We start from the raw sequence: 15,376 nt of genomic DNA, 5'->3' as shown, positions 1-15,376 counted from the left end.
ATTAATGCCGAGCGCCAGGCAGGTACCAACAAGTACCATATTTTAAGGTCTTTTGGTATGACGCGGTCGGGGATCGAACCCGCGACCTTCCGCTCTCCTGGCGGACGCTCTAACCACTACACCACGGAGGCGGTTGCGTGACCAGGGGTGGCATGTAGTTCATGTAGTGGAAATAATTCATTGTAGAGTTCACTGTCTGAGTTGAAATATATTCTTTTCTTCTCCTGTTGTTTCTGATATATTTGAAATTCGTTCTTGTTTGAAGTAGTTCTTATGCCCTATAGATAAACCATAAGCCGAGGTATGGCTACATGTTATATTTAGGATTACACTTAGTGTGCTCTCAATTTGGTGGAGTGTGGGTTCGAACCCCGGGTGGGACTCAACACCTAGAATCAGTACTCTATTAAGAAAGTGTAATTAAAAATACACCATGTTGCATTTGACCACTTTCCAAATGTCCTTGTATTTTCATAACTTTCCCTCCCTTGCCAATTTACACTTGTCAGAGTGGTACATAGCCTGAACTATCACTTGTCTGTCTTCCATCTTTGTTGAAGCTTTGTTTCAGTGGGTAGATCACTGTCTTCGTGTGCTGGTGATTTGGTGCATCACTCTGAGAGACTCAACCCCAAAAGTACTAGAAAGTGTAATGTATTATGAAAGTGTCATCTCAAATACAAGCTATGTTACACTTGACAACTTTGTAAAGTTGTGTATTCATAAAATGCTATTGATTCTTAAAGTTATTACAGCAAGCAAATGAGTCCCTGCACAATGAAAACGTACCATTTATTCAACATGACATCATTATTCACAAGTCACACAGAAACAGTTTCTCACATGTCAACAAGAGTTCATTATATAAATATTACACATGTACACATATGAACTTTGTAAGCTTGCCCAGAAATTGAGAAATCCAAGAAATTGAAATCTTTAACACATACAAAAAAAATCCCGCTTGTTTATCACTTTGATTGGAAATATGTAAATTGTTTAGAATTTCCAATTTACTGTAGTTACAGTTTACTGTTAATGTAAGCCAAATATTTCAACTTTTAAATACTGTTATTAGAACCTGTTCAAAATTTATCTCAACTCCAGACCCCACTCTATTTGTTAAAAGCATTAAATGCGACACCTACTTAAAATAGTGAACATTTTGAGGAAATCCCAAATTTTAATTCTGCCGCAAAATTAAAGAAGCAAAAAGACAAAATAGAAAGATAAAAAAGTCTGGCCACTTTTACACAAATAATAACCATCCAGTATATATATTCTGGAATATCGACATGATCTGTCCACTTCAATGCAGCTGGTTGAAAGAATAATATCAAATCCTGCAATGTTGGCTAAACTCACTGCCTGTTTGAAAGCAGACATTTTTCTGATAATCTCCAGGGTATACCTTACGATAAATTTGACTATACCCTGGATGCATCCATGGCTTGACCTGATGATTTTATTTCCTCCCTTGGCTGGCTTTTTATCAGGTGTCTATGCTGGGAAGTTTCAGATCTGTCAATTTGTCTGTATGACTTCCCCAAAAGCTGAGTGGCACTGCGAACAAACCTTCGTGACTGCGAAGGCTATCTTTGTTGACATTGGCAAGCTCGGTTGTAACTTCGGTTTAGCTGATTGGCTGATGCGGAGCCAGCCAAGGGAGGTAATAAAATTATCGGGCCAAGCTGTGGATGCATCCAGGGTATAGTGGAGATTGATCGTAACATATACCCTGGAGATTATTGAGGATGACAGGATCAGTGTCCCTGCAGAAACACAAGTCACATCAATAGTACCAACAATTTCACTAACATAGTCACTCTATTTCACAGATGCTTCTTTAAGTGTCTGTCATTTTTATGATAGGTTTCAAAATGAGCAAGTCTCCACTGTTGGTTTGTTTGTTGTTCAACACCACTCTCAGCAATATTCCAGCCATATGGTTGCAGTCTGCAAATAATCGAGTCTGGAACAGACAATCCAATGATCAACAGCATGAGCTTCAATCTATGCAATCTGGATACAATGACATGTGTCAGCCAAGTCAGCGAGCCTGACCACTCGATCCCGTTAGTCACCTCTTACGACAAGCAAGGGATGCTGAAGACCAATTCTAACCAGGATCTTCATGGGTCTTTCCACTGTTGGGTTGCCTCTTAATCTCGCTGTAACATATACTCTCACAACCTTGATAAAGTGATCTTAGCAGCATACAGTACATCTACATACATGTGATGAAGCAGCTATTGTGTTAGCACTGTCAGTCCATCCAATATACATCCGAAAAACTATTCTTACTGACAACTGTTTACTGTGAGTGATTATGGTTTACTAACTGCATTATTTTCAGTGCATTGTACCCATGTTCGATGGTCTTCAACGAGCGGACGAGTATGGTTTAACACTGCTGCTTCTTGCATGTTGTCGATTGTCGGAGGAAAGGATGAAGTGATGCAGGTCTTAAATGTTTACTGCTTTGGGCTACGAAGTAGCACATCAACACTCTAAAATAGTTTCTCAATTCAAAGTTGAAAAAGCAACCAGATTTGAGTAAGTGAGTGAGTGAGTGAGTTTAGTTTAACTCCGCTTTTAACAATATTCCAGCAATATCATCGCACGGTACACCGGAAATGGGCTTCACAAATTGTATCCATGTGGGGAATTGAACCTGTGTCTTCGGCACGACGAGCGAACGCTTTAACCACTAGGCTACCCCACTGCCCCCAGTCAGAAAGGGAAATTTTAGATTTAAAAATGTATTTAAACTTGTTATATGTTGGAATATATTGCAGTTTCAAAGTGGCAGTTACCATTTATTTAATAACATCTCATGACAATAGAACAGTTTTGAAAAATAAACATTGATCAAAACTCTTAGAGCCATGGTCCAAGACCTGCCAGGCTTTAAAGTTGACGTTCTGGAACTGGCTTTCAAAAATGAGCCAATTGGAGGGAATCCAACAATTTGTTCCTTTTCCCAATTAGTAGGCTGTACATGATGCTTGCTCTGTCACCTTCCAAACATAAGAGGGCGGTGAGGTAGTCTAGTGGTTAAAGCGTTGGCTCGTCACGCCGAAGACCAAGGTTCGAATCCCCACATGGGTACAATGAGTGAAGCCCATTTCTGGTGTCCCCCGCCGTGATATTGCTGGAATATTGCTAAAAGCGGCGTAAAACCAACCTCAGTCAGTCAGTCCAAACATAATAGGACTGTACATCAATAAATTAACTACAGTCAAACACTGTTGTGGCCATCTTGGATGTGTCGAACTTAATGTTCAACTCCGACGCTACCATGCTTGACTGTACATGTGAAAACACTTGCTAAAACACAACTTTACTTCTGCCGTTTGTATATCTTCTTGGCAAAGTCCCTGAAAACTTCCTCGGGCAGATTTCCTGCACATTTTCCTATAAGAACACTGAGGTCATTGTAACTGCTCTCCTCATAGTCCGTGTACACTTTCTGGAGATTCAGTTCTCTAAACACTTCCTTCACCTTCTTCACCTTCTCAGGATCATGTTGCCCGTAGTTTTCCTGGAAACACAAACTCAGTGTCAGTCATTTCTGTTTACATTAACGATAAGTCCAATGGAGATAGCAATGCCACTTCACCAAAGTCAAAACAGCAGATTTATCCCCGATCATGTTCTTGAGACAATAACAGATTGTAATCAAAATGTCAAGAATATTTGTTTCAATTTGGCAAGTACCTTGATGAAGCCTATTGCAAGTTATAAACTCAATTTTGAAAAGGTAGTGATGCTATTTGTCCAGCAAAGTAGACACCACTTGGAATCATATAAGATTTGAAACAAAGTGCCTTTGTCAGGCAAATCGGAAAGTAAAACTGTGATACAAAAGAATGTTTCAATTTTATAAACTTTCTGGAATTTAAACATTTAATTTCAACCTAGGAATTTTTACCGTGCTTGGAAGCAGACGTGGGGCTAAATATCAGCCTCTAAGCACATCGGAATATATCCTGGGATTGTCTCCCTTTAACATCTTTAAGGAAGTTGAAACCCATGGACACATTTCAGTGAGTGAGTGAGTATGGTTTTATTCCCCTTTAGCAATATTCCAGCAACATCAAGGGCGGGGACACCAGAAATGGGCTTCACACATTGTACCCATGTTAAACTACAAATGAACAAACCCACATGATCCAGATGGCATAATACTGAGAACACATATGACTTGCATAAAACAGCATACATGTATGCATTTGTGTTTGCAACACTCCGTGAGTCAGTGAGTTAAGTTTTACGCTGCTTTTAGCAATATTCCAGCAATAACACCAGAAATGGGCTTCACACATTGTACCCATGTGGGGAATCCAACCCAGGTCTTCGGTGTACACACATTTCAGTGTAATCAACATAATTAATAACTTGAAAAAATGACAGGAATAGCCATCATATTTTCCCAGCTATTGTATTATTCCACAATGTTGATTTACAGGAAACAGTCTCATAGACAGGAGGACTTCAGACATTTTTTCAACGAAAATGAAATAGTCAAGAGCTAAGACAACTGTGAGGCCTAATAGGCCCGAATAATGAATCAGTAAGATTAAATATATATTGAGAAGCTCCTTACCTCTAACAGTTTCCTTTGGCTGTCATTGGCCCTGTTGAGAGCTTGAACCACCAACCAACCACATTTGTTATCTTCTATATCGGTACCGATCTTCCCTATCACCTCTGGGTCACCATAACAGTCCAGGAAATCATCCTGTAAAATTATCAGGAGCCAAATTATTTCAGGAACGGAGTAATTCTAACTACTGGTCTGATGGTGTAGGCCAATGACCAGAGTTGTGTCCCTTTGCTGCCAGGATCCGCTGATCATGTGGTAAATTGTATTTGAAATAAGGAGGGGGGAGGGTACCTCAGGGACTTCTTGTAACAGTTAGTCCCAGAAAAACAGTCATCCTACGTAAAATATATACTGAGTCAAAAAAGAAACTTCACATTCTTTCTTCAGGGCACTATAAAAGAACAAGAGATGGTAAGATGGTTAAATTGTTATTATTTCATTGCTGAGATCTGTGTGATGTACTCGATACACTGACAGTGCCATAATCAGTTCCATTAGGCTACACCGCCGTTCCAAAACATGGGTATACAGAATGTCAAGTCACAAGAATAAAAATGCGAAATTTCTCAGTTCAATATCGTGTATGGCCGCCCCGCGCATTCACCACTGCCAAACACCGTCTCCTCATCGACTGCCTGATGCTTGTGAACACGTGGTTGGGGATTCTGCGCCATTGCTCTTGCAAGGCAGCGCCAAGTTCCTGCAAATTCTGAGGTTGGTTCCTAAGACCACGAAGCCTTCTCCCAAGTGCATCCCAAACGTGCTCTATTGGATTAAGGTCAGGGGACCTCGATGGCCAGTCCATGACATTGATTCCAGCGTTTTGAAAGAAATGTCGTGTCAACATCGCGGTATGCGGCCGAGCATTATCATGCTGGAACTGTAGACCTGGGCCATGAGCCGCCATGAAAGGAACGAGTTCAGGGGTGAGCACCTGGTTGCGGTAAGCAGCAGCTGTGAGGTTTCCACGGATGACCAGAAGTCGGGAACGGTTGTTCCCACAGAAAGCACCCCACACCATGCAACTTCCGCCCCGAATCTGTCGACTTCCTGTACACAACATTGGGCATACCGTTCGCGGCGTCGTCTCCAGACTCTATGCCTGCCGTCCAGCGAATCTGAGGGTAAACCTGGATTCATCGCTAAAGACGACTTCGATTCCAGTCTCTCTGGGTCCATCGGAGGTGACGTTGGGCCCACAGCAGATGTTGGCGTTGATGAAAGCGGCGTCAATATTGGCCCGCGATATGGACGTCGAGAATGGAGATTGGCAGCCCCATAACCCGATTTCGAATGGTCTGTGAGGACAGTCGACCTCTAAACATCTCAGCCCTGGTTCGTGTAGCGGCAGAAATCTGTCACGTAGGTGACGTAGGACAATTTGACGGTCTTCTGCTCGACGCCACACTGCGTGGGCGAACCGACCTTAGGCGATCAGAAGTGGTGCCAGTTTGTTGTAGGCGACCTCGCAAGTCATACACAGGACGACGGCTGCATCCCATTGCTCTTGCGACGTCAATAACTGATCTTCCCGCTTGCAACATGCCAATGTAGCACGTTCACGTTGCACATTTGACAATCGTGGCATTTCAAGTACCGTTAGAACTGTGGTTTAAAAGTGTTTTTTCAATTCTTGAGGCCAATGCAAACATGTGCATATGAATAAAACTTCGATGCGAAGATCACATGATCGACTGCACGTGCAAAACCTGATTTGGCACTAACGTTATTTGCACGACGAATGGATGGGTTTGAGTGGGTTTTGCTAACGTTTTTCTAGAGTCGAAAGATAGGGATCCCATTTCGGATACATAGATGTATCATCAGAGAAAAATTATTCATTATTTTTCAAATTACATTTTGTGAAGTTTCTTTTTTGACTCAGTATATATCAACGAAGCATAAAAATATGAAAACCAAAGAGCTTATGCAGTCTGGACTTGCCCAATCATTCAAGACTTCAGTTCTACATTTTATTCAATAAAGTCTGAGATACAGACTAAGGTACTTGTGGTATTATTTTTCAATGTAGGGCCCTTAAATATTTATACATTTAATAACAATTTGGTTCCATAAATGATGTCTTGACACCAAAGCCTATTTTGTCCAGTAAGTCAGGATTTTCATGAGAGATCCTCCCAGAGGTATTTGGCTGTTGGGACTTCCTAAATCTTGAAGTTTTAATTGTTGGGTATAAGATAAGGACCCTTTTACTTTTACTGGAGAAGAAACATAGATCAAGTGAGTGAGTGAGTTTACTTTTACACCACACTCAGCCATATTCCAGCTATATGGCAGTGGTCTGTAAACAATCGGGACCAGATAATCTAGTGATCAACAGCATGAGCATCGTTCTATACAATTGGGATACAATGACATTTGTCAACCAAGTCAATGAGCCTGACCACCCGATCCCATTACTCGCCTCTTACGACAAGCATGGGTTACTGAAGATCAATACAAACCCGGATCTTCACGGGTCACATATATCGAGGTAAAAGACCAGAAAGGATGAGAATGATGGATCAGTGTAAAACACAGAATGACATATCAAAGTAACGTTTATCTTAACGAAAATGAATCAACAGAGTTGGTTTAAACAAACAGCAAGGGTCATAACTCCTGCAGGCTCATTCAAAATCCTGAAAAAACACTAAACAATTTACAAGTTATCCAAAGTCCAAGACAAGAAATTTGCAGCTGTTCAGACCACAGTGGCGACATAGTTTCTAGTGGCCAGAAAGGCTTCACCTACGTCTCTGAACAAGTATTGTGACATACCTGAACTTGGAAGAAGTGGCCCATCTGTAGCAGGATCGTCTTGGCATTGGCGTGAGATGCCTCGTCAGAAATCCCTGCCTGGAATAATAACGTCATTCATTTCAGATGTCAAGTGGGTGGTTTTGGTAGGCTTGTGTGTGCAAGCATGAGTGAGTTAGATCTTATACTGTGTTGAGCAACATAAGCATGTCAGTCATATCACTATGAGTCCGATTCCTGATGAAAGCTGAGGTAGTGTAAGCCGTAGATGCTTACCGCTTTGGGGAAACCAATAAGAACACAGTCAGGATGAATAACAGAAAATCTGGATACCTTAGACGTCTAAATTGTTGAGTGTGTCTGAGGAGAGTATTTCCGTTATAATGTGACATATCGGAAAGCCAGAATTGACACACACAGACATTTACCGCTGTGATGAAATCCAGGTTTATCATGCTTAAAGATCATTGATCACACTCAGCAGATCCTGGCACAACCAAGGAATTCAACTCTTCAACACCCCAAATATTTACAGATCACTGTCATCAGATCCTGGCACGACCAAGAAATTCAATTCTCCAAACCACAAAAATATTTTACCAGGCTTATGGTGAATTTTCCACATCAAATTTGACTCCTTTACCAACATTTCAGAAATGTTGACAGATACACTATCCTATGAATCCTTACCATATACATAGCTAATGCGACAGGCAAGTAGAAGGAGTAGAAAGCGGTCTTGTACTTGACAATGGCACTGTATCTGTCAAGCGTGTATCCTTTGAAGTCCACAGTGCCCTCTGGTGGTGCTGTTGTCAGATCCAAGCACTGGCCAATCACCGTCTGCATGGTTGTCTGCAGTTAAACAATCTCATGAACGCCGTGTAGGGTGACCATCAAAGGATATATAATAATTTGCAATTCAATACGACAAATACGACGTAATCTATTCCAGCTGCAGCATGATTATGTTTACCTGTCATGCATTGTGGTTTAGTTCGGTTTGTTGTTTCACGCTGCAATATTCCAGCTATTTGGCTGCAGTCTGTAAATAATTGAGTCTGGACAAATACAATTCAGTGATCAACAACATTAGCATCGATCTACGCAATTGGGATACGATGACATGTATCAACCAAGTCAGCGAGCCTGACCACTTCATCCCATTACTTGATCGCCTCTTACGACAAGCATGTCATGCATTGTGTCAAACCAGTGGCTGATGTCAGAAGCATCCTAAGCCACCGTTATACCATGACAACCAAATCACCAAGCCTCACCCTTCGATTTCATGACAAACCCTGTCATGGAATTGCATTGGCGTTACATGAAGAATCAAACAGTTAAAAATTAATTCATACTTACCCTTGTTACTGGTTCTATAAAGCAGTAATAACAAATCCTAAAAATATCACTGACTGATAACAAAACATAAAGTACAATACCAAATTAATCATTTTCAGTTCACATGCTTTAATTCGAACCCTGTCAAAATATGAACTGACAATCGAGACATTTATTTTTAGACTGTTGATATGAATATGTTTTCATGAATGAGCTCATAATACCGGTAATATAATAGTTATTGTGCAGAGCATAATGCCAGGACCATCAGCCTGCTATGGAGTGTATATTATACATCTGGAGCCACTTACATCATGGAACAGCTCCAGGATACTGGTGTAGTATGGAAGATGGCGGAAATGTTTCTTCAGGATCTGGTAGAGGGCGGCCTCCAGATAGAAAGAGTCATTGACAGCTATTGTACCCACATTCTCCTGACAACAAACAATGGTCATGATATGTAGGTGAGGTGAAATTGGGTTTAACGTCGTACTTGAGAATATTTAGCTCATATGACGACGTGCATGCGTGTGTATGTGTATGTGCGGCTGCTTGTACTAGCCCAGACTGAAGCTGGTTTTATAGTGCTAGCCCACTGAGATACCATGCCCGCAGTGAAGCATGAATACCCCACTCAGACACATTATACTGACTCTGAGCCGACCAGTCCTTGTTGTACCCATTAATGCCGAGCGCCAGGCAGGGACCAACAAGTACCATATTTTAACGTCTTTTGGTATGACGCGGTTGGGGATCGAACCTGCGACCTTCCGCTCTCCGGGCGGACGCTCTAACCACTACACCACGGAGGCGGTCCATGATATGTAGGGAGGGGCAGAGTTCTTCATAATTTGCCAGTTTGAGTAGAATATGCAAAATAATCACAATTAACCAAAATATTTTGAGATGTTTTGCTGACAGTCACACTTGAAAAATGGCAAAAGAGAAACAATATATCACAGAAAAAATAACAAAATACATGTAGCACTAAAATTACATAATCAAAATAAACAAAAATAATAAAAAACATAAAAATAAGTGAGTGGTTGAATGAATGAAAAATATGGATGAATGAACGAACAAACAAACAAACAAACAAAAAATTACTGATTAACTCACCCTCTTGTACCAACATGGCTTTCCCCTCCGTGTCACAGACTTGTCCATCAAATCATCAGCCACTAGGAAGAAGGCTTGCAACTAGAAACATAGAACAAATATACATGTCACAGTTCCTCAGTTAGGCTTTCAACGTGTTAAGTTACATATTGTGTTTAAACCATGCAATCTCTAACTGCACCCACAACCATCAGTACAGACATCATCATGCCCAGCCAAGACACACAACTTTCAGTGTGACATGAAAATTATTGTCTATCTACCAGTCCTGCTGACTGTGTCATTGGGTATCTATGTAAGACAATGTCTACTTGTCTGAAGCATTACCAGACCTTGTAACACTAGTGGTAAACTGTGCATAGTATGATTCTCTGGTTGTTTCGCAATAGTGATTGAGTGAATTTGGTTTCACATCGCTTTTAGCAATATTCAACTTCAAGCAATATCACGGCGAGGGACACCAGAAATGCATTTGCACCTGTCTGGCATGCTTGACAACGGTACAAGAATCACGAATAAAAAGAAGTTGTTATCCATAAAGTTTGTTCTATATTGCACTTCCCAACTTCTAAAATTCCACTCAAAGAAGTTACCACAAATGAGCTTCACACATTGTACCCATGTGGGGAATTGAACCCGGGTCTTCGGCATGATGAGCGAACGCTTTAACCACTAGGCTACCCCACCACCCCTGTTTCCCAATAAACACCTACAGGTTAGATTTTCCTGCATTGGCACCTGTCTGGCCATTCTCTTCCCACAGAGGTTACTTGTCATATCTGCCTACAAACCTCTGTTCTAATACGGCCTTTTCATGGTGCGCGTGTTCAGGTTTCGTGATTGATTGCAATCAGATTTAGTTGTGCAATCAGCGACGTTGTTTCAAAATTGATCATTCGCAAGGCCTCGGGAATTTCCGTATGCTTCGGGAAAACTAGAACCTCTTCACCTGCTCGATGCGCAAACGTTTCTTCTAGACAGAACTCAGTCATGTAATGGCGGATCGATGGCGTCTCCATTTTTGTATTTGTGGCATGCTTGTATTAGTCAGGTTGGAGCTAAGTCGATGTAACACGTGTTCTGATTGGATAGAAAGAAGGGAGATAATTCGTGTTGCGATTTTTGGCCGATAGGGGATTTTACGAGAACCGGGAAATATGGCCGTATTAGAACAGAGGTTCGTAGGAAGATATGACAAGTAACCTCTGTGGGAAGAGAATGCTGTCTGGCATGGATCTGTTAAATATCCCATTCTTCAGCCTGTGTATAAAATCACCCCAAAGAACATTGAATTAGTGAATAAAATAATGGATTTGTTAAGCCATATGAGAGGATCAACTAATTCCACTAAACTCAGTTAAAATAAAATTTCACAAAATATAACACTGGCATTATGAAAACACTTTGTCTAAAATAGTTTCCAGCTGATTGTGTCCTCTTCGCAAAAGCACCACCATGTATATTGTAACTAAATGAGTATTTACCCATTCCACGCACCAACCCAAGATCCTCGCTCGCTTCAGATCTTCCTGAGAAGCATCAGGAACAAAACTCTGGTAGGACATAGCCACAGACATCCCTCTGTTCTTCTTCCCAAACGGAACATTGTACTCAGACACCTGGTCAAAAAGTATAATAAAAAATTAATGATCTTTAATTTTGGATCCACAATAAAAGTTATGGATTCCCCAAACTCTATCTTCCTTAAGCTTTTACTTATCCAATGAGGAAGAAAATCTTTCCAATATGTTCAAGTGTTTATATTCAAATGAAACCAAAATGAAGAATAATTTTCGTGACACCTATTAAATGACTGGACTGTAAATAACATTCACATTAATAACCTTTTTATTTAAAAAATATATTCAAATACAGGGCTCCAGATAATTTTTCATGATCAGGAGTATGTACTTCTTATTTATTCAATATAGGAGTACTGGAAAACCTTAAGAGTACATTTAGAGTACTGAATGGAAATTAATGGCGTATCAGTAATCTTGTGTTTTGTTTCATATATGCACCACAACATTGCTACTCTTGTGTAAACCGGTCAATAAACAATAAAACAATACTTTTTTCAGATAAATACGCCTGAAAATGATTCTAAGACCGTACACCATTGCTGTGGTGCGTATCTGCTACGCTTTCTAAATTATTTCCTACCGTATCTTGCATATTTTTTATCCGTACATACGCCGATACGACCCTTATCTGGAGCCCTGCAAATATTTCAGTGAATAGTATTGAATACCTGTGGTATTGTTTAAAGACATAATGATGAATCAGTACCTCTTTGAACCATTTCATTGCGTCAGATATTTCTGCATCCTTCAGACCAATCTTTGTCAGACCATCCACCAGATCAGGAAATATGCTGTCAAACTCCTCAAGCTCGCTCATGCTTCGTGACTTCTTGCTGGCAATGCACTGATCGTCACCCATTGCTCACAAACAAAGATTCCTGTTAAATAGAAACATCACAGTTACCATGGTTACTTCACATGTGAGATTTAATTTGATGAAAATGCTCATAAACTGTGAATTGATATCAATACATCCTCTCTCCCACATGTAACAAAATGACAAAGGTAATATTTTCTAATAACAGCTGTCACTGTTGACAAGGAAAAGATTCATTCAATTACAACAGCATGAATTTCATCAGATATTAATTTGACCATCTGGTTACAAATTTTGACCAGCAAGCACTGAATCAATACAATTGTTCTCCTATAAATACAACTGAACAGCAAATGCTTCTGACAGTTCCCCCTGCAGTTGGGCATCGAAAACACAACAAGTGTGACAGCTTGCTAGAACAACTAGGGCTAATGACCCCCAAAAAAAAGTCATCCATTTTATGTGTATTCAGTCTGTGACTTTAGCCACAGGTCTGAAGCTTGTAATAAGTAAAGTTCTGTTTGGCCCAATAATAGTTCATATGTTAACTTTGAAACAGACAATATATTATGCTAAGAGTCACGTTTGGACTAGCAGACATAGTTTTGCCCTGGCTGAGGGCGAAACATGACACTGATGTTTAGAATCTTATATGGTACATTCTGATGTATGTCTCTACACATGAAATAAAAAAAATAGCATATTAAAAAGGATAGCCCTTTCTAAATCAGGATATAAAAATTATACCATTTATGATTACAATTTGTGATTAACCTTTAATCAGACAGAAACAGACTGTCACTATTTTTTCACTCAGAAATACATGAATATTTCAAGTCATGGCCTGTTATTCTGGCATATCTAGATATGTATCACCACAAAATGATTTGAAATGCTTATCTTCTTGTATCCTTCCATAACTGCACCCCTAAGGATGATTTTACACGATATTCAGAGTATTTTTATTCAACAAAACATGACTAGCCTAGACAGACTTCCCATCACATATATTTTGTTTATTTGGTTTGTTGCTTAATGCCACACTCAGCAATATCCCAGCTATATGGCAGTCAGTAAATAATCAAGTCTGGAACAGACATGTATGATAACACCACTGAGAGTATTGGTCAGTATACATTTTGACTCTGAAGCTACTGGTATGCACTACTAAATGTTCATATGCACTGAGGGGAGCGAAACACTTATCCTCCTGAAATAAACCAGACTGACTACTTGCTATGACATACAACTGATCTGGTAATAGCAGAAAACTGTGAAGGGAATCTCTGACTAAATATATGCTTAATATCTTATATCCAGGATTATATACAGAGTACAAATGTGGTATCAGTATGGATAATAATGGTAAAACTTATAAAAATATGCATGATCTAGATGCATAACATTGTACATGCATTGAAGGAAAATTATATTGTTCAAGAATTGACTTTTTGACCAAGTTGACTTCAAAACGTTTAGTGTTTATCATGTTTATAAAGGTATAGAAATACAATGTGCAAACTGTGTATAGTAGGTCCACGTAAGAACACAGAAATACACTGATGTCCATATAAGAACATATGTCCTCAACATCATATTATCATTAACAGAAAGAAACTCTAAACATGGCAAAGGCAAAATACACTGTTCAGCATAATAATGCAAGACAGACAGACACACACCCCCACCCCCCATTCTTTCATGCTCAGGGGCAGTGGGGTAGCCTAATGGTTAAAGCGCCCGCTTGTAGCAATGAAGACCCGGGTGCAATTCCCCACATGGGTACAATGTGTGCAAGGCTGTACTATGTGGCAATTTCAGATTACCACAGTTTCTGAAAATGAAGAAAGTCTCTGGGCTTTCATTTCAGAGACTGGATGTGAGTCTAATACCATATCTCTTATCTTTCACCTTTAGTGACCTTGTTTTAGCATTGAATGCACAGATGTCACCATGAATCTTGAAGACCCTCAAAGTGATGGTACTTCAGACACCCCATCTATGGCAGATAGGCATCTTTCTGTTAATGCATATACCATTTGTTATTACTATAACATTTTTAAGTACCAGTATATATGTAAACAGAAACCTATCCTTGTTGAAAGAGGCAACTAAATAAACAAGGTAATCAGCCGCTCTGACTGGGTTCAGTGCATGTCACTGTATCCCAACTGCGCGTTTCGATACGCATGATTTCACTTACTGATCACGTCTGCTCCAGAATATCCCCATCTGCACCTCTCCCCAAACAATCCCAAAGGCAAAAATCTTGGGATCGTGAAGAAAGCTATGATGACCTTGTATACGCACCCTCCCCCCAAATCGGATAATAGATCAAGCTAAACTAAGGTTTGTCCCGTTAGTGAGGCGTGGTCGGGCCAGCAAGTGATGCCTTGGCCACCCCCGTCCGCTCAAACGCACTTTCAAGTGAATAACAAACAACGTCATTTAGCGTACATGGAAGTTTATGGCTAGTCGCGCAGGTCGGACGATATTTAATTATTGCACAAGTCCTCACATTCACTCAGTCAAAATCTTATAATAATTGTGATCTCTAAAAAGTTTAACAGTTTAAGTTTTAGTTCGATATGATGATTGACTCGATCAGTATTGATCAACAACTGCAGCGATAGGCTCAATCACATTCAGTCATTGCTCTTCACCCGGAACACCTGAATAACATCAGATCAATTCTTATTTTACAATGACAATCAATACATGAACTGGCCATAATAATAACGCATATGTTTTCTACCTTACCTTTACACAAGCCGGTCGATTACTGCACAGTCGGAATCTGTGTATCAATTTTACTATCACTTCCTTCACATGTGTCTTCACACACCTTGTGTTACGGGGCCTCTGATTGGTTGAGGGCATGCCGTGCGAGCTCTAAAAATAGATTGCTAATCATGTGCTTGTCGGGATGTCAACAAACGGATCTCGCCTGTGTGACCGAGACTGCCGACCAAACCTGGACCAATGAAATCACAGACCTCTCAAGTCAGCTGTTGCTCTTTCTGTTTTAGATGTTATCACCCGATTATAAACCTCAGAAAGCACACACGAGTATCTCTAAACTATATTATTTGGGACTGTTCGTTTAATACAATAGAGAGATTTGGTAATAAATGGTCAGTCCTT

The 15,376-nt window shown here is 40.2% G+C and overlaps 1 protein-coding gene across 3 annotated transcripts; it reads right to left on the bottom strand.

Moving 5' to 3' along the window:
* Positions 1-2,460: 2,460 nt before the first annotated feature.
* LOC124282719 (farnesyl pyrophosphate synthase-like) lies at positions 2,461-15,096 on the bottom strand. 3 transcript variants are annotated; one of them, XM_046718739.1, is made up of 9 exons: positions 14,993-15,096; positions 12,122-12,293; positions 11,317-11,451; positions 9,833-9,913; positions 9,025-9,147; positions 8,060-8,224; positions 7,391-7,468; positions 4,610-4,744; positions 2,461-3,544 (listed from the first exon to the last, which is right to left on the bottom strand). In XM_046718739.1, exons 2-9 carry the CDS (start codon positions 12,272-12,274, stop codon positions 3,344-3,346), a joined length of 1,071 nt encoding a protein of 356 aa, XP_046574695.1. In that variant the 5' UTR covers positions 12,275-12,293; positions 14,993-15,096; the 3' UTR covers positions 2,461-3,343. The 3 variants fall into 3 exon arrangements, with proteins under 3 accessions (XP_046574695.1, XP_046574693.1, XP_046574696.1); XM_046718737.1 differs by lacking the exon at positions 14,993-15,096 and adding an exon at positions 14,300-14,415; XM_046718740.1 differs by lacking the exon at positions 14,993-15,096 and adding an exon at positions 14,144-14,168.
* Positions 15,097-15,376: the final 280 nt, after the last annotated feature.

This window comes from Haliotis rubra, unplaced genomic scaffold, assembly GCF_003918875.1.
Source record: "Haliotis rubra isolate DU_JTF1 unplaced genomic scaffold, ASM391887v1 Scf301, whole genome shotgun sequence".
In the NCBI taxonomy this organism is placed as follows: domain Eukaryota; kingdom Metazoa; phylum Mollusca; class Gastropoda; order Lepetellida; family Haliotidae; genus Haliotis; species Haliotis rubra.
The sequence above is the reverse complement of the archived record's forward strand: the minus strand, read 5'-3'. Positions and strand labels throughout refer to the sequence as shown.

Excerpts from the sequence above, each read along its gene's own strand:
- LOC124282719 (XM_046718739.1), bottom strand. The coding sequence starts at position 12,274 with ATGGGTGACGATCAGTGCATTGCCAGCAAGAAGTCACGAAGCATGAGC. Across the intron at positions 9,914-11,316 it reads TGGGTTGGTGCGTGGAATGG|TTGCAAGCCTTCTTCCTAGT; the intron begins GTAAATACTCAT and ends CTATGTTTCTAG. Across the intron at positions 3,545-4,609 it reads GCCAAAGGAAACTGTTAGAG|GAAAACTACGGGCAACATGA; the intron begins GTAAGGAGCTTC and ends TTGTGTTTCCAG.